The sequence below is a fragment of the Rhinoderma darwinii genome, chromosome 2, assembly GCF_050947455.1.
Source record: "Rhinoderma darwinii isolate aRhiDar2 chromosome 2, aRhiDar2.hap1, whole genome shotgun sequence".
Lineage (NCBI taxonomy): Eukaryota > Metazoa > Chordata > Amphibia > Anura > Rhinodermatidae > Rhinoderma > Rhinoderma darwinii.
Window position 1 is genome coordinate 226,771,471 of NC_134688.1, and position 20,640 is coordinate 226,792,110.

The 20,640-nt window shown below is 41.1% G+C and overlaps 1 protein-coding gene across 1 annotated transcript in view; it reads right to left on the reverse strand.

Annotated features, from left to right (window-relative positions):
- Positions 1–12,685: 12,685 nt before the first annotated feature.
- The window catches only part of LOC142742780 (S-adenosyl-L-methionine-dependent tRNA 4-demethylwyosine synthase TYW1-like), a 197,188-nt gene continuing 189,233 nt past the window's right edge, over positions 12,686–20,640 (reverse strand). The window contains exon 16 of the mRNA XM_075852901.1: positions 12,686–13,641. Within this exon, the coding sequence (XP_075709016.1) occupies positions 13,420–13,641 (222 nt within the window). The 3' untranslated portion in view covers positions 12,686–13,419. The remainder of the gene's footprint in view (positions 13,642–20,640) is intronic.

The following is a 20,640-nucleotide window of genomic DNA, read 5'->3' on the forward strand; positions in this document are numbered from 1 at the left end:
CCATACAGAACCCCCTGTAGATAATACAGACGCCATGCATCCCATATCCACAGGATGTGTGATCGCTGGCAGCGATAAGGAGAACGGGGGACCGAAAGTCCCCCGAAGTTCTCCATGACAAACCTCGGTCTTCCGGCGTCTGTGCAGTTCAATAGAAATGAAAGGAGCGCTGGTCACGCATGCGCACAAAAACAAGACCGCTGCGCAAGTCATTTCTATGGAGCTGCAGACAAACCCCGGAAGTCCGAGGTTTGTCATGGAGAACTTTGGGGGACTTTCGGTCCCCCGTTCTCCTTATCGCTGGGCGTCCCAGCGATCCCACATGTATCCCCTATCCTGTGGATAGGGGATGCATGTCTTTTGTAGGAACAACCCCTTCAGTGGCGTCGCGCTGTAGCAGCCGTAGCGGCTGCTAGCGGAGCCTCCGGCCATGGGGGGTGGTGGCACGGGCCCCCTCATGCTGCAGGCCCCGTAGCAGCCGCTACGGCTCCTATAGCGGTAGTTACGGCACTAACCCCATCATCCTGTATATACCAGCCAGGCTGGCATTTATAGGGATGATAGCTGGTGTCATGTCTGTGGCTGCAGGCCGTCAACTCCAATCTCCCCCTGACAGCCGCAGCCACGAGTCGGCAAGAGAAGGCCCCAGCCTCAGGAGACGCCAACGCTCGCTTCCACTCACCTCAGCAGGATCCCGTAGGGTGGGCGCGCACGCCCATGCCGTGGGTACCCTGGACTATAAGAGGGGTCCAGCCCCCTTCTTTGATGCCTGAGCGTTGTTGTTGTTTCCCAAGTTTGTCTATGCAATGGTCTCCTAGTGTGTTCCTGTTCCCTGCATTCCATACTATCCTGGTCGAGTACTGTGCTGAGCTAAAGTCGTGCCATGCCGTATACCACGCCTGGCCTGCTTCACCTCACCTGACGTCTACCTGCTGCCTTGTCCCAGCCGAGCCTGCCTTGCTACTGTCCGAGCTGCCACAGGTACCTATACGAACTATAGACATTGACCTGCGCCCTGTTGGCCAGCTGCCATACCGCCAAGGCGGTACGGCCCAGTGGGTCCACAGACCCTTCATGACAGCTGGTATATACAGGGATGATGAGGATTACATACAGGGATGATGGCTGGTATATATATATATATATATATATATATATATATAGAGATGGGGTTGTATACAGGGATGATGGGGGTTATATACATGGATAATGGCTGCTCCAGACATGATCACTGTATATAACCACCATCATCCCTGTTTATAACCCCCATCATCCCTGTAAATACAAACCTGGCTGGTATATACAGGAATGACGGTTGGTATATACAGGGATGTTGGGTAGTCAAGCTATCATCCTTGCATTAACCCCCATCATCCCTGTGTATACCAGCCATCATCCGCTTATATAACCCCCATCTTACCTGTATATACTAGCCAGGCTGGTATAGACAGAGATGATAGTGGTTATATACAGGGATGATGGCTGGTATATTCAGGGATGATGGGGCTTATATACAGAGATGATGGCTGGTATATAAAGGGATGATGGCTGGTATATTAGAATGCGCCTCTTCAGTTGTACACATGCGTTAGTGGGGGGAGGGGAACACTGGGTTGGGGCCCACTCAGATGTTTTGCCCCCCCCTGTGCTAAACCCCTAGCTACGCCTCTGGGTCCCACGCACACGACCATAAAACTCGTCTGTAATTACAGTCCGCAATTACGGACCTATTCACTTCTATTGTCCACGGACACCTTCCCATATATTTACGTATATAGCTGAAGAAACCTTCTGCAAAAGATAGGACATGTCCCATCTTTTGCTTTTTAAGGACTGTGCTCCAATACTTTATAATGGAAGAATGGCCCACAAATGCAGATGACTGACGGTGGCCGACCATGCCGGCAATCACGGCCCGTGTGCATGGGGCCTTAGGCCCCATGCACATGGCCATAGATTTCATCCTTCGGTAAATACTGTCTGTAAATACAGATACGTAGATATTTATAGTCGTCCGCAAATCATCTGCAAATACGGAACGGTCTGTAAATACTGTCTGTTGCACATCCGTATTTAAGGATTCCAAAAAAAAAAAAAGGAATCTTGGGTAATCCCCTGGCATCGCATAGCAGCGATTTCGAAATTACGGACGGCTACGGATGCAAATCCGTAGCTGGCCGTAATTACGGAAGCCCATAGACTTCTATAGGGAGTATGTTACGTAATTACGGCCAAAAAAAAGGACATGCTCTATCATTTCTACGGCATGGAAACCCACCCGTAATAATATGGAAAGGTGTCCATAGCCCATAGATTGAATGGGTCCGTAATTACAGATGAAACTTATGGTCGCATGAATGAGGCCTGAAAGTGCACCTGTGCTTTCATAAAACTTTTGACATTTCAGAAGTTTTGATCAGTGGGGTTCCGAGCACTGAAACCCCCTCCAATCTCTAAAACTAAGTGGCAGTAGCACTCAGGTGAGCACTGAGCCACTTCGTTTCTGAAGGACTCAGTTTGGCTTTCCTTGTAAAGCTGAGCAAGCGGTCTATGGGCTCAATAGAAAGTCTATGAGTTCGTACACCGCATTCCCATAATAACCAATCAGAAATGAAGCAGCTCAGAGCTTACCTGAGCGCTTCTGCCACTTCATTTTAGCGATTGGTGGGGGTCTCAGTGCTCAAACCCCCACCGATCAGAACTTCTGACATGTTACTAGGACATGTCAAAAGTTTTATGAATGTACAGGTACACTTCAAGCTCTCTCTAGTGGTTGCTGCAAATAGCCTGGTATTTATCATTTAGCTATGTTTATACAGGGAATTTGGAGCAAGGCTGCCAACCTCATTTTTTTTTTTTCTGGACAACTTATCCAAAAATCACGGACAGCAAACATTTTTTACAGACAATTTGGAAAAGCACATTAAATCATAAAGATTACGAGTAATGTGTCTATAGCTTAGAATAGTGATATGAACACATTAGCAGCAGGTACTGTGACCTCTAAACTTCAAAAAATCACGGACGCATCAAATTCTTTTGTTAAAAAAAAAAATACCCTTAGTTTTACGGACTGTCCTAGAAATTACGGACGGTTGGCAACCCTTATTTGGAGCGGTTTATCAGAAAAAAAATGGAGCTTTGACTGCTATAAAGCTATTACTGGCTGACCACGGATAGATTAAATATATCCGAGTGGTTCCATATGATGGCCGATGTAACTATAAAATTAACAATTTACTTTATTTACCTTCAATGACATTTTTGACCCAAAAAAATTGGCGGCCACCTGGTGCCTCTCTTTTAACTGGCTGTCCACTGCCTGTTGTCAAGATATATCTGTCTCTAGCAGTGGAGACACAGAGACGGATGACAGGAAGTGCGGGCAAGTTCTTGAAGGCATCGGCCGCGCTCCCATGTTTTACATACAGCCTATTTACTCTCCTTTTCTTGCCACGCACACAGCGCACCCCGCAACTAAGGTAAGCTGCTCTCACTATTATTTGCTCTACGTAGACCTTATTGCCCATACAGTTTGTATTATGAGGTTACTCTCCAGAGGGAGGTGCTATTCATACTGGGAAGGGAGGAAAGCAACAGAATCTGTGAATTTTCTGACTTTATAATGTAGATAAATTTAGCATAGAATGACTACTCTTGTAATTTTCTCTAATTTTGTTAATCATTAAATTAACCTCTTGGTAAATCTAAAAAGAAAATGGTGTTCTGTCTGTTTTTGGACAAGTTAGGAATGGGTTAAATATATTGTTTTGTGAGATTACACGGACCCTGTGTCAGAACAGACATTCGTTATTTTCCTCTCTTCTCCACCCCACATGTGAAGCTTTCTAGTTTATAGCAGCACGGTGGCTCAGTGGCTAACACTGTTGTATAGCAATAGTTCAAATTCAATCAAGGGCAACATCAACATGGAGTTGGTATGTTCTCTCTGTGTTTGTGTAGGTTTTCCCCAGGTACTCTGGTTTCCTCTTACACCCCCCAAAAACATACAGATAGGGAATTTAGAGTGTGAGCCCTAACGGGGACAGTGAGTGAGGACAACTTCTATACAGCGCTGCGTAATATGTCGACGCTATATAAGTAACAGAAATAAATATAAATAACATGTAATAAGCAATGTTTAGTTCATTAGACAAAGGGATCTTTTAGAAATGAGAGTAAATATATGATGAGATAGAAACTAGGGCGACTTTAATCATACGCTGATTTTCTTTAATGGCAGTTGCACACTACCGATGTGCCACTCGGGCCGCTTTTAACGGTATCCGAGTGGCACCCGATTGTTTTCACGGACCCATTCACTTCAGTGTGTGAATCGGGTCCTTGAAAACGGACACGATTTATCTTACCACGGATCACTGACAGGACCCGGCCGGCACACGCGGTCTTGTGCATGAGGCATACCTGGTTCAGAACCGCCGACTGTATATAAACAGGGGGCAATCCTTAACCCCTTCCCACTTTGGCCACTTTTGACCTTCCTGACAGCCTCATTTTTAAAATCTGACATGTTTCACTTTATGTGGTAATAACTTCGGAATGCTTTCACCTATCCAAGCGATTCTGAGATTGTTTTCTCGTGACACATTGGAATTTATGTTACTGGCAAAATTTGCTCGATACATTCAGTATTTAATTGTGAAAAACACCAAAATTTAGTGAAAAATTGCAAAAATTTGCATTTTTCTAAATTAAAATGTATCTGCTTGTAAGACAGGCAGATATACCACACAAAATTGTTGCTAATTAACATCCCCCATATGTCTACTTCAGATTGGCATAGTTTTTTAAATATCTTTTTGTTTTTCTAGGACGTTACAAGGCTTAGAACTTTAGCTGCAATTTCTCACTTTTTAAGAAAATTTCAAAAGGCTATTTTTCCAGGGGGCAGTTCAGTCGTGAAGTGGCTTTGAGGGCTTTATATATCAGAAACCCCGAATAAGTCACCCCATTTTAAAAACGTCACCCCTCAAAGTATTCAAAACAGCATTCATAACGTTTCTTAACCCTTTAGACGTTTCACTGGAATTAAAGCAGATTAGAGGTGAAATTGACAAATTTCCTTTTTTTTTGTTGCAGAAATTCATTTTTAATCCACTTTTTTTTGGTAACACAGAAGGTTTCACCAGAGAACCGCAACTCAATATTTATTGCCCACAGTCTGTAGTTTTTAGAAATATCCCACATGTGGCCCTAGTGTGCTAATGGACTGAAGTACCGGCCTCAGAAGTAAAGGAGGTCCTAGTGGATCTTGGGGCCTCCTTTTTATTAGAATATATTTTAGGCACCATGTCGGGTTTGAAGGGCTCTTGCGCTGCCAAAACACTGGAAATCCCCCAACAGTGACCCCATTTGGGAAACTAGACCCCTCAAGGAAATTATTTTGGGGTATAGTGAGCATTTTGACCCCATAGGTTTATTGCAGAAATTATTGGAAGTAGGCTGTGAAAATTAAAATTACATTCTTTCAAAGAAAATGTAGGTTTAGCAATTTTTTTCTCATTTCCACAAGGACTAAAGGAGAAAACACACCGCCACATTTGTAAAGCAATTCTCCAGATTAAAACAACACCCCACATGTAGTCCTAAATGGCTATTTGGACACACGGCAGGGCTTAGAAGGGAAAGAGCGCCATTTGGAGCTCAAATTTAGCAGGAATGGTTTGCGGAGGCCATGTCACATTTGCAAAGCCCCCGAAGGGACAAAACGGTGAAAGCCTCCCACAAGTGACCCCATTTTGGAAACTACACCCCTTGAGGAATTTATCTAAGGGTGTAGTTAGCATTTTGACCCTACAGGGGTTTTATAGATTTTATTAGAATTGGGCAGTGAAAAAAAAAAAAAAAAATTTAGCTCAAAATTTTTAATTTTCTCAATAAATAAAAGAAAAAAAGAACCACATCGTTTGTAAAACAATTTCTCCTGAGTACGGCAATACCCAAAATGTGGTCTTAAACTGCTGTTTGGGCACACAGTAGGACTCAGAAGGGAAGGAGAGCCATTTGGCTTTTGGAGTACAGATTTTGCTGGATTGGTTTCTGGTTGCTATGTCGTATTTGCAAAGCCCCTGTGGGACTAAAACAGTGGAAACCCCCACAAGTGACTCCATTTTGGAAACTACAATCGTCAATGTATTCACCTAGAGGTGCAGTGAGCATTTTGACCCCACAGATGTTTCATAGATTTTATTAGGATTGGGCAGTGAAAAAAATCCTTTTTCTTGAATTAGACGTCTTTTCATTTTCTCAATAAATAAAAGGAAAAAAAGAACCACAACCTTTGTAAACCAATTTCTCCTGAGTACGGCAATACCCGATATGTAGGCACACGGCAGGGCTCAGAAGGGAACGAGCACCATTTGGATTGGTTTCTGGGCACTATGTCGAATTTGCAAAGCCCCTGTGGGACCAATACAGTGGAAACGCGCCACCAAGTGACCCCATTTTGGAAACTACACCCCTCAACGTATTCACCTAGAGGTGTAGTGAGCTTTTTAACCCCTCAGTTGTTTTGCAGAAATTAGTGTGCACTCGATGTTGCAGAGTGAAAATGGTAATTTTTCCATAGATATGCCAATATGTGGTGCCCAGCTTGTGCCAACATAACAAGACAGCTCTCTAATTATTATGCCGTTTCCCGGTTTTAGAAACACCCTACATGTGGCACTAATCTTTTGCCTTGGCTATCGACAGGGCTCAGGAGTGAGAGAGTACCATGCGAAGTTGAGGCCTAATTTGGCAACTTACACAGTATTGGTTCACAATTGCAGGGGCTCTGATGTGAAATAACAAAAGAAACCGCTGAGAAGTGACCCCATTTTGGAAACTACACCCCTCAAGGCATTTATTAAGGGGTGCATTTTCACCCCACAGATCTTTTCCATAAATGATTGCGCTGCGGATGGTGCAAAGTAAAAATGTAAATTTTTTCCTATATGTGACATTTCAGTGGGAAATATGTCGTGCCCAGCTTATGCCACTGGACGGACGGACGGACGGACACACACACACACCAACAATTGTTAAAAGGGTCCTCACAGGCATGGTGATGCCATATATGTGGAAGTAAACTGCTGTTTGGTCACGCTGTAGGGCTCAGAAGGGAAGGAGCGCCATTTAGCTTTTGGAGCATGGATTTTGCTTGGTAGTAGTTTTGTTTGGAGTTTTACTGGTATTTCAGTTTATAATGTGGGTCGTATGTAAGCTGGGCAGAGTATATTAGGGGCATAATCAGGTGGTATAATAATGGGGTAAATAATAAAAGAATCCATAAATATTTGTTACGCTGTGAAGCAATCCTTTCTGCACAGGCTGGTGTCGCACTGATAAATGATACTGTACATGTGCCTTCTTGAGCAGGGGGACCTTGCGGGCACTGCAGGATTTTAATCCATTACAGCGTAATGTGTTACCAATTGTTTTCTTGGTGACTGCGGTCCCAGCTGCCTTGAGATTATTAACAAGTTGCCCCCGTGTAGTTTTCGGCTGACCTCAGGATCAAGGATACACCACGAGGTGAGATTTTGCATGGAGCCCCAGATCGATGTCGATTGACAGTCATTTTGTATGTCTTCCATTTTCTTACTATTGCACCAACAGTTGTCTCCTTCTCACCCAGCGTCTTACTTATGGTTTTGTAGCCCATTCCAGCCTTGTGCAGGTCTATGATCTTGTCCCTGACATCCTTAGAAAGCTCTTTGGTCTTGCCCATGTTGTAGAGGTTAGAGTCAGAGTGGTTAATTGAGTCTGTGGACAGGAGTCTTTTATACAGGTGACCATTTAAGACAGCTGTCTTTAATGCAGGCACCAAGTTGATTTAGAGCGTGTAACCGGTCTGGAGGAGGCTGAACTCTTAATGGTTGGTAGGGGATCTAATACTTATTTCTCTGTGCACAATGCAAATAAATATATATAATTTTGACAATGTGATTTTCAGTTTTGTTTTTTTTTTTTAACATAATCTCTCTCTCACTGGTAAAATAAACCTAGCCTAAAAATTCTAGACTATTCATGTCTTTGACAGTGGGCAAACGTACAAAATCAGCAAGGGATCAAATACTTATTTCCTTCACTGTATATAAAAGTCAGGGGTGAGAGCATGCGGTCAGTGACTGCCAGGCTCTATAGATAGAAACCGCTTCGGTCTTCGAAGACTGAGTTCACACCTGCGTTGGTGTGTTCCGCTGCTCTGCTCAGTCAGAGCAGAAGGGAACGGAAGCAGCAGTTCTGTACAACGGACACCGCCGGCAGCCGACGGAACCCATTGAATTTAATAGGTTACGTCAGATTTCCGTCAGGGTGTCCAAAGACAATAGTGCAGCACGGTGCGCTATGGTCTCCGGTAATCTCGGCCGGATCTGCGATGGAGGCCCCTAACGCAGATGTGAACAGGGCCTTACTGTTCCTACCTTCATGATGGTTATAAACACATCGCTCAGTGAACACTGTGTATATAATGCAGGCGGCTGAAGACCTTCCTCCTGTGTTAATCCCAGTTATCAGGTAAACCTATTACACATAATACATCAAAATAATTACCAAATCATAGGGAACCAATATAAGGCCCCATGTACACGGCCGTAATCTTGATCCGCAAATACGGACCCATTCATTTCTATGGTGTCCTATTTTTTTAAATATGGCCTGTGCTCCCATATTTTATAATGGGAGCACAGCGTGCAAATGAGGATGGCAGTGCACGGCCGTCCGTGCCCAGAATCACTGGCCGTGATTACGGCCACGGCCGTGTTCAGGTGGCCTAAGGAATTGATTTTAGACAGACAAATATTGTCAATCTATAGTATGCATATTTTTTTAAATATTGCCTGTAAACCGATTAACCCCAACTAATAACCTATACTAAATAAAATCTTAAAATAATTTTGATGGTTAATAAAATTTAGAATTTTTAGCCCCTTCCCGACATTTGTTGTAAATATACTTCACGGAAAGCCAGTGCTTCCCGCAATTTGTCAGACGCTGATTCGGTGCCATCATCCCCACGTGTTAGCTGTATGTTACAGCTGACACGCTGCTGTAATGGCGGGGACCGAAATTAACCCCTTAAATACAGCGGTCAAAAGCGATCACTGCATTTAAGGGGTTAGCAGCTCATCAGCACCCGAGCAATGAAATTGCCGGGGTGTTGGTGGCTGAAATGGCAACCGGAGGCCTAATACTAGCCTCCCGGTCTGCCTAGTACGGAAGCCTTCAAGGCCCCGCCCAATTGCAAGATGGCGCTGGCTCAGGAGCTGAGCCGGCGTCATCAGTGGTGTATGTTACAGCTGACATCCACCTGTAATGGCGAAACCAGAGCTAGCTCCAATCCCTGTCATTAACCCCTTAGATGCAGCGCTCGAAAGCGATCGCTGCATCTTAGAGGTTGGCAGCAAATCTGCATGCAGGGCTGCTATCACAGGGCTGCCGACTGCTACTATGGCAACAGGAAGCCTAACAATGGCCTCCTGCTCTGCCATTACGGAAGCCGATTAGGCCGCACCTGGAAGCGAAGCCTAATCGGCTTGCGGTCAGTGAACGACGGATTTTTTTTTTTCTAATACATTGCACTACCTATGTAGTGCAATGTATTAGTTCTAGACAGTTGGACCTTCAAGACTCCTAGTGGGACTGAAAAAAGGGTGTAAAAAATAGGTTAAAAGGGAAAAAAAGTTGTAAAAAATAAAATAATTTTTTCAAGTAATAAAATAAAACAAAATCGCCCTGTTTCCCTTATCAAGTCCTTTATTATTGAAAAAAATTAAATAAACCATACATATTTAGTATCGACCGTAACGGCCTGAACTATAATAATATTATGTTATTTATTCCACGTGGTGAACGGCATAAAAAAAAACCTGTATAAAACAATGCCAGAACTTCTGTTTTTTGGTCACTTTGCCCTACAAAAATTTGAATAAAATGTGATCAAAAAGTCAAATGTATCCAAATGGTATCTATAAAAACTATAACTCGTTTCGCAAAAAACAAGCCCTCATACAGCTCAGTCGATGTAAAACATAAAAAAAGTGCTATAAATTTGGTATCCCCGGAATAGTACAGAGTAAAGTTAACATTAACTTATAACGCATGGTAAACGCTGTATAAAAAAACAATGCCAGAATTGCTGTTTTTTGGTCAGCTTGCCTCCCAAACAATAGGATAAAAAAAAAGTGATAAAAAAGTTGCATGTACCCCAAAATGGTACCAATAATAAACTACAGCCCTGCCATGTGCCCAAACAGCAGTTTATGCCCACATATGGGGTATTTCCATACTCTAGAGAAGTTGCTTTACAAATGTTAGGGGGCTTTTTCTTCTTTATTCCTTGTGGACATTGTTTTTTTGGTTGTTTTTTTTTTTTTTAGCTAAAACTACATCTTATTGGCAAAAATTAACATTTTTCATTTTCACGTCTAAATTCAAATAAAATCTATAAAACACCTGTGGGGTCAAAATGCTCACTACAGCCGTAGATTACTTCCTTGTGGGGTGTAGTTTCCAAAATGGGGTCTTTTTTGGGAATTTGGAAATTTCCCTCTACTTTGCTTTAATTCTTGTGAAACGCATACAGGGTTAAGAAACTTTCTAAATGCGGTCTTGAATACTTTGAGGGGTGCAGTTTTTAAAATGGGGTGACTTGAGGGTTTGTATTGTATAGGCCTCTCAAAGCCACTTCACAACTGAACTGGTCCCTATAAAAATAGCCTTTTGAAATTTTCTTGAAAATGTGAGAAGTTTATGCTAAAGTTCTAAGCCTTGTAACGTCCTAGAAAATTAAAAGGATGTTCGATGCCAATCTAAAAGTAGACATATGGGAAATGTTAATTGGCAACTATTTTGTGTGGTATTACTACCCGTCTTACAAGTAGATACACTTAAATTTAGAAAAATTGTAATTTTTTTTTGCTAAATTTGTGTTTTTCACAATTAAATACTGAAAGTATTTACCACATTTTACCACTAACTTAAAAAACAACGTGTCACGAGAAAACAATCCAAGAATCGCTTGGAAAGGTAAAAGCATTCCAAAGTTATTACCACATAAAAGTGACACGTCAGATTTGAAAAATAATGCTGTCTGGAAGGTCAAAAGTGGCTGGAAGGAGTCAAAACAAAACATACTAAATATTTGTAAACTGGCGATAAAGCTCGGTGTGTGAAATATACAACGGGCTCTAAAAAAGTCTCCCCTCTAATATGCCATCACCCTTTCCACGTGTTGCTTCATATATTTTTACGGTCTTATTTCATTTTTTTGCTCCCCCACATAATAGGCCCTGATTTTTGCAGCCATTTAGCGCTGTGGTCAAAAAACACAATGAAAAACGATTTCTATGCCCCCCGTTGATTGTAATGGGAGGGAGGAGGCGGAACTGAGGCAAGAAAGAGCATTGCGCCTCCGCCTTCCGTTGAAATCAATAGGAGGCAGTTTTGGCCGTTTTTTAGAGCTGATTTTGATGCGGTTTCCGCTACAAAATCAGTGCAAAAAAACAGTGTGTGAACTGACCGTTATCTTGACTGTATTCACACACTGACCTCCAGATAAACGCTCTACTCCATACCATTCTACTGGCGCACGATACCCAAGCCAGGTTTTGACGACTTCAAAATAGCTTCTTCGGGGGGCGTTCTTGTTGTCGGTTTCTGAGTTGTCTTTGTGCTTTTCGATTTCTGAGACATAACCCCTTTTTTTCAGGGGTTATGTTTTCTGCTTCTGCAATAATCACATAACGCATGCGCTGAGATTCAGCTTGTTATGGTGTCATTTTATTATAACGAACGCGCAAACGCTAAAGCTCAGCGTTTCTTTTATCTGCAGTTCGTTGTTGCCGCCTTGTTCTGTCATAATTGGATTTTGGCATTCAGTTTACAGGGTTACATGACATGCATGGCCTAACTGTATAGGAATAATGGTGGAATTATTCACTGTTTGCAGGTACTTGTATTATATTACGGTCTATCTCTAGGTAATGTTGTCATGCCCATAGCAACCAATCAAAGCTCAGCTTTCCTTTAAACTTGGTAAAATGAAATAAGTGCTGTGAGTGGTTGTTTTGTGCAACGAATGAACAGTTTTTTTTTTAGACAGATGGATAAATCTACTCACTAAAACAACACATTTATTAAAGGAACCTATCACCAGCGTTTTCACCACTACCTGAGGGTGCTGTGGGATTAGTGGTGAAAATACTGGTGACAGGATCCCTTTAGAATAGCCCATGCAGGTAGATGAGGCAGGCTGAGAAGCCGTGGCTCAGCAGTTAGTTAGCACTATGAAGACCTGCTTCAACCTGCCACTGATTGGCTGAAGTGGTAACACCGTAGGATTGCTGCAGCCAATCAGAGAAGTGAGTCATTGGCAACACTGCTTACCTTTCATTTATTAGTAGGATAGTGTCTGGTCATAAAGGTATAAAAACCACAGGTCGTTAAGTGGTTAAAAAAAAAAACGTACAGAATTTGACACAAAAACGACATGTAGTTCTGTCCTTGAAGTGCATGTCCACTTTAGAGCACCATGTCTTTCTATATGATTATTACTTCCATTGGTACAATGCTTCATATATACGCTTACCTAGACAAATATGGTTAATTTCATGTACCAAGAAAGTCTAGTATTTATTCTTTACAGCAACTTATTATATTACAAGAGAGAAAACTGGTGTTTAACCAAAACCTTCACGAAGGCTTTATTTTAGAATTACAGCAAATGTTTAATATTTCCCAAAGCAATAGCAAACTAAAATCATTGTAAGAAGCAATAAAATATGAAAGCAATAGTTTCTCAATGCTAGAGGAGACCAACATATAATGTTTCATTACAGATTATTTTTCCCCCCAAATTATCTTTTTATAGTATTCTAGTTTGACCTTTAGCCTGACAAATTCTTTTTTGGGAACAACTGTGGTCCTTTCACCTTAAAAGTACAATATAGAATTTTTAGGTTTGAAAGTTTTTATAAACTATTAATCCATGGACATCACATAGGAATATAACAGTAAGGGCCTGTTCACATCAGCGCTTCAATCCGTTCAACCTTTCCATCAGTGGAACAGATTAATGGAAAGTCAAATGGAAACTATCGCTTGCATTACCATTGAATTCAATTGTATTTTTTCCTTTCAGTTGGTGTCAGTTTGCCTCCATTTCGCAAGGTTTTATTTTTCACTACGCTGTTGTATCCACAAAATAACATTTAAAAAAATGGAATCGAGGTATACAGGCACCAACTGAATAAAAAAAATACCACTGAAATAAATCAGAATGTAAACGGGAGCGATCCTCTGATAAAAAGGTTGAATAGAATAGACGTATGGAGGCCAGCGCTGATGTGAACTGGTCCTAAAGCAAAATGGTTTCCCAAGAGGCTCAAGTTCGCTTAAGTCCATGATCGTCAGCTAGCACCCAGAGATGTCCTTTGTTTTATTTTTCCGTTGAAAACGTGTCTCTACAGGATCAAAGCCTCTCTCAGTGGAACCAAACAGAGCCCAGCTGGGAGTTTTTGCTACGTAGTCCAAGGCTGAGAAGGTCTCTGTGCCTCCACTCTTCTCATATGTGTGGATCAGTTCCTGGAATCTCTCATAATCAATCCAGGTCCACCACTCATTATCCATCTTGAACTAGAAGAGACAAGTTACATAATTTAAAAGGTTGAAAAAAAAACAAAAAACAGACCGGTCCATCAAGTACAACCTATAATCCTACAGTGGTCAGCAAACTTAGTCACTCCAGCTGTTGTGAAACTACAATTCCCAGCATACACTGACAGCAAAAGGCATGTTGGGAGTTGTAGTTTCACAACAGCTGGAGAGCTGAAGGTTGCTGACCCCTGATCTAGAGGAAGGCAAAACCCCCTATGAGGCAGTTAACAATTGTCCCATATCAGGGGGAAAAAATTATTTCCAAATTTCGAATACAGAATAAATTTCCTTGGGGTACATTAACAAAAGTTAACAAGAGAAACGGACTTTGTATTTCCAACATTACAAGTTTGGCACATCTTACACAATACACAGATTTTATTACCTCAAACAAAAAAGTTTCCTAAGAAAACATTTTAACAGAAAAGTTTGTTTGTAATGAGTTTGTAACAAGCAAAGCAAGTTCTGCTGCTTAATATTTGCGTTTGAATCAAATATGAAAAACCAGCATTAAAGTGCCAAGAAATAACTACATAATGCATATGGCTATATGAGCGCTGTACTAAATAATACAAACGCTGGAAGCTTCGGGCTGCAAGTTCATTTCCTTCACATCAGATTAAATAGTAAAATATTGAGAAAATATTATTATTTTATGAATATTTAAAATTCAATAATTTGTACAATTTCACTTCGAAAAATGACACGTTTAGAGACGAACCAGGGCAATAATTTTGTTTAGGCACTACGTTTTTAGATTCCTAACATTGCAGGTAAACACAGATTTTATGTAATAATTCATGCAATACATATTGTAGGTTGTCATTTGCAAAGAGAACCTTGTTATTATAGAAATAATTTTATATAAAAAGAAAAATACTTTTTTGCTCAATTGGATTCTACCCTACACTCAACTTGGGTCCTTATTGAACTGCATGACCCTTGGAAAACCTAAAAGTTATATTAAAATGGTGAATTTTCATACAAAAGCTAAATATAGATATTAAAGGGAGACTCCAATCATTTCCTCCTCTAATTAGAAATTAGTTTTTGTAGACACCTTAAAAATAATAAATTCAGCTACACTAAGACAGGGAATGCCATGCGATTTAGCAAGCCACCCGCAGCTGGTAGGTCACCATTCTTGAAAAACCCACCTACCGTAGGAAAATTAACAAGGAAACGTGACAAAAACGGTTTTATTCACCTGTGCTAAATTAGTGAAGACTTAACAAGACAGACTAGTGCTTGTTAAAGGCAGAAATGAAAATAGACAAAAGGACCTTTATAATTACATAAAAAGTTAAGGGAATGGTAGTATTCAATGGCATACATTTAAATGAATGGCCGACCAGGTAGTTCGTGTATGTGGCAGGCGCCGTCCTTGCTGGGGTTGTCGTCATGAGACAGCTCCTTTAATGCTCTGCTGAAGTATAATCCCTTGAAGTTATAGGCCGCCTCCCAACTGTCCTGTATCCAACAGGACAGTCCCGGATTTTGGGCGATGTCGCGGGAGGCCGACTGCATGTCCCGCTTTCAACTGTATTGGTCTCTTCAGGACGTAGATACAGTTAAATACGTCATCATATCCCTACTCCATCACTCATCCTGTGATGTGTGAAGCAATTGCGGGCCTCCGATCGGGTGCCATGGCGGCCTGGGGCTTGATAAAGGCCCCCAGGTCTGCACAGGGCATATGCCTATTAGGACGTGCACGTCCTAATAGATTGCCTGTCAGTTTTACACCGATAGTATACCAGAGCATTACTGCCTAAATATACCAAAGCATTAGAACAGCGATCTAAAGATGGCATAGTAAAGTCCCATAGTGGGACTAAAATAAGTAGTAAATGTAAAATAAAAATAAAATAAAACTTTTCATAAAAAGTGGTTTTATTTAGTAAAAGTGTAAAAAAATAAATAAAAAGTACACATATATGGTATCGCCGCAACCATTATGACCCAAACAATAAGGTTAATATGTAATTTAAACCGCAAGGTGAACACTGTAAAAAAAACAAAACAAAAAAACGCAAAAAACTATGGTGAAATTGCTTTTTTCCCGATCCTGCCGTGGGGAACTTGATGGGTGACGTCACTCTCTGCTCTGGCCACTTGTGACGTTGTGTATATCGGCTTGTTCGGTTGTAACTCACATGCGCGGCCCCTGTTGAATATCTCGAGAACAGCAGTGACAGCGCATGCGCGTTACTGACTGAGAAGCAGAACAAGCAGATATACACCACGTCACAAGTGACATGTCGTATACCCGGCAAAGAATTCAAGATCAACAAAGCGGCAGAACCAGTGCAGAGAGTGACGTCACCAGTCAAGTTCCCCACGGCAGGATCTGGACACGGGGCCACTTTGGAAAATGTAAGTATATTACATATGTATTTACATTTATAAATTACATGCATTAAAGGGGTTTTTGAAAATATGATGGTATCTCGGACAACCCCTTTAACAATGCCCTTCACTGAAAATAAGGAACCTAGCCCAAATCCTGAAAAGCTGTCCCAGACCCTATGTATTCTAGTATGCAGCGTTTTCCTGGCACCTGCCATACCCAGATACATCTATCACATTGCCAGATAGTGAAATGTAACAGTTCCACATGTAAAGTCACTGAGCCCTTCAATATGAACCATACAACTACAAATGTATGTCTATGTAGATTTTATGACTGTGCTTGATTTTATTCACCGGTTTGCAATGGGTGTAGCTGAAACCCCTGAATGCTATGAGTAAGGCATGTAATATAGAACGGTCAACACACTATAAAAAGATAAAAGTAGTCATAAAGAAATAAACCTGGGCAACCAATGTTTTTTCTATGGTATATTAAAATGTGACAAGTAGAGATAAACTAGAACTGTGTTTTTGTACTGTGAAACAGAATACAAAACGTGGCTAAAAGGAAAGTGCTCCATCCTAGGGTTTCATCAATGTAAAGGAAATAATAGAAATGACTTTTATATGCGCTCTGCCAGTACATTTGTAAACTGCACTACATTCTCTGCATAACTCATCTCTCAATAACATTATATTAGACTATTGTTTTTGCATAATGCTTTGGTAATTGTCCCCCTGAATCCAGAGTATAAGCAGAAGATTTTGTATTCCCTTTAGAAACGCCAAATCATTTGAAAAGTAATAAGGATGCTGATAAATTCAGGCTTAACACAAGAGGGCTATTGTAGCCAGGAGGATAATAGAGAGAGTGCTTACTTAGCGACAACATAAATAGCAAAGGCCTCTAATAAAGCATTCTGCTACCCGATTCTAAATGTGAAGGAGGGTTGGCAAGATCTTGGCTCTTTCCATTAGAGCCATTGTGAGATGTATGCCAGAAATAATGCAACATAATATTATCAGGAGAGTGGCTGTGACATTCACATTGTGAAGGTGAAATTCCTTTACTGGGAGCCAAATATTCACCCTTCATGCTCTGGCACATTAGTTAGAAAGTCAAAGCCTTAAAGGGGTTGTCCGAGATTTAATGACTGTTTTAATGCTTGTAATTTATAAATGGAAATACATTTGTAATATACTTACATTTTCCAAAGTTGCCCCGTTTCCAGATCCTGTCATGGGGAACTTGACGGGTGACGTCACTCTCTGCACTGGCTCTGGCCGCTTTGTTGATCTTGAATTCTTTTCCGGGTATACGACATCACTTGTGACGTGCTGTGTATTGGCTTGTTCTGCTGTAACGCGCATGCGCGGCCCCTGCTGTTATCTCGAGAACAGCAGGGACCGCGAGAACAGCAGTGACAGCGCATGCGCGTTACGGGCTGTGAAGCAGAACAGCCCATACACGGCACGTCACAAGTGACGTGTCGTATACCCTGCAAAGAATTCAAGATCAACAAAGCGGCCAGAGCTTTAAATTAAGTTTCCAATGATGTAGCTCACATGACCCTAAATTCAGCTGCATGGATAATAGTGAAAAAAAATCTATGCCAAAATTGCACTGCTAAGCCTCAAATCCACAATGACAATCTGCGGCAAATCCATGACATAAGCTGCGGATTGAAAAATCTGCAGCTAAAAAATACCTATTACAGGCATTGTACTGCACTTTGTTCCGAAAATCCAAAACCCTTCTGAATGCAGCCTAACCGTGTAACTTTATACAAATGTATATACAACATATTAAAGGGGTCATCTAGAATTAGAAAAACATGGCTGACTTTCAAAAAACAGTGCCACCAGTACATGGTTTGTGTCTGGTTTGCAGCTCAGCTCCAATGGAGTAAATGGGGCTGAGCTGCAATACCGCGCTCAACCGGTGGACAGGAGTAGTGCTGTTTATGGGGAAAAAAAGCAGCCATGTTTTTCTAATCCTGGAAACCGAATTTAATAAAAGAAACCGGAAGCTTAGACCAGCCTCCAGGAATAAATGAAAGAAATAGTTAATGGCAGCAATTGACTACACCTCCTATAAAAGAGCAATATAAAATAATAATAAAAATACATGAATCATACTGTACTTTGTGGCGGATACTTGGTGTGGAATCCACACAACAAATCCGCCACATGTGAACATGGCCTAGCTATGCACTACCGGACTTACCCACTGTACTGCCGTGAATGAAGGGGACATAGCTATTCTGGTCGCTTATAAATTATCCTACCACAGCGTTGTCCCTATTGGTAATAGACCACAAACGATGACACAACATAGGTGCAACATACAGTATGAAAGTAAAGTTACATGAACGATCTCGTTCTCCTTCGGGTATAAAAGTTACATCTTTTTATAGTACTTTAATGATCAAAATGAATGACCTGAATATAAAAAGAGATACTATAAAAAGAAAGCCATATTAAAAACGGACAATACATAAAAACCCCATACACCATAACAGAAGATCATCTAACCTTTTAAACCTCCGTGCACCAGAGATTTAATTCTAACATATAAAAACCCAAAATGTCATAATCGATCTAGCATGGGAACTGCGGAAGCTCAGTGTTCCTAGCCCAACACTATGGATGGGGGAAATGTGTTTTAAGTGGACTTGTTGAAAAGAAGATTATATTGTATTTGATTTCTACATAATGCTTTAAGACCTCATCCTGGGCCTAAATTGTAAGGTTGGAGAGACACACACATCATTTACTTGCGTTCCCCCTCCCCCCCGCACACAAAAAAAATGATGCATCCAGATGTTGCTGTAAGTATGGCGTTGTTTTCCATATAGTTCCCTATAGAAGTACACATGTACAAAATGACAAGATAAAACACACAATGGGAGAGAATTATCAAATATATTGCAAAAGAAAAGTGGAGTAGTTGCCCATAGTATCCAGATTCCATTTCTTATTTTCTAGAGGCTCCTTGGAAAAGGATAGCTGAAGTCTGAATGGTTGCTATGGACAACTACTCCACTTTTTCTTTGCACTACTTTGATAAATCTTCCCCAATGCATATTTAATGGAGCGTTTACTAAATTTTTTTTTTACAAAATTCACAAATGATAGTGTCTATTTGTGCAGTTTTTTTAGGGCACTTTCCACCCATGGACCTAAATTGTAACAAAAACTACAACTGCCTGTGTTGCAGATTTTGGAGTTTTTATGACTTTATGAGCCAGAACATAGAGCCCTTATGTAAGGCCATGTTTCACATGGCACAAATTTGCCATTGGAATATCTGCCTTGGATTTTTTTTTTAAATACTTTGAGGCAGAAATCCACAACTGAAACGAAGATTTTTTTTTATTATCGCAGATCAGCCCAATTGTAATTCAATGGTGCTAATCTGTAGCTTTTCAGCACAGAATCCACAGCAAATATAAACGTGCTGTGGATTTTAATATCCGTAGCACATTAATTATTCCGCATAGATCTTTTCCTGAGCGTATGAATCGGATATATAATACCCCATTTACATGCATTGTTCGTGGATTCTGTCAGGATTACGTGCATATGTGTGAACATGGCCTAAAGGCCCTTTTACACTTGCCAATTAAAATCGGGCAAACGAGCGTTGCTGATAATTGGCCAGTGCTAGTTTTTCTGCTGATCGCTGCCCTATTTACAAACGCTCGTTCATCAGCTGATCGTATCGTTTTAAATGCTCAAAATATTATCGTTGTCGGCAGCACATCTCCCTGGTAAACAGGGAGATGTGCTGCCGACACTATAGTAATTTATGGGGACGAGCGCTCGGAGTAACGAGCGCTCGTCCCCATACTAGCTCCTTGTGAAAGGCGCAAACGAGCATCGATCAACGAGCTGTCTCGTTGATCGGCGCTTGTTGCACCAGTCAAAATTGGCCGGTGTAAAAAGCACCTTAAGAGCAGCTCCAGCCCTGGTGGACCTAGATCATCCATAGCATTTCCGATGCAGGGGAAATTTAGGGCCAAATCCGGCTTCTCCAAGCAATAACAGCGGATCCATCGTGTTTCATGAAGCGGATTACTGTGGGTCCAGCTTCTCTAGACAACCCTTTAATAAAGGATCACCCATCCCCTAAAGATGCCACGCATACTAATAATGGTTACATAGTCTACAGCTAATGCACTGCAACTTCTTCATGAACAAAACCCCCTGAATCTTCCTGGTCCTGGTTGGTATCTCTATATTGCAGGTCACTCACTATATTTGATATAGAATGTAGTTTGTGAAATCTGATAACTGATCCAGTGTTCTGTAAACTCATTTGTCAAAATTATATCGAACACAAATTATTAGACTATAGCAATGTACTAGTCTATGCAGCATTGCTTTTACTGCTATATTTTTTCTAGATTTTATTTCCATTTTGTTTCCTGAAAGAGAAAACCGATTTGTCCCTTATCAGTAGATTATGGTAATACAAGAGGCGACAGAGGAATGTATTCTACGTGCTGCTCCCCACTGGATACTGGAATATTTACTTAAATTATATTATCGGTCAGTCATTACATAGTGGCCTTAAAATTAAGAACCACATTAATTCAAGAGCTGTGAATAAATGAGGTCTCG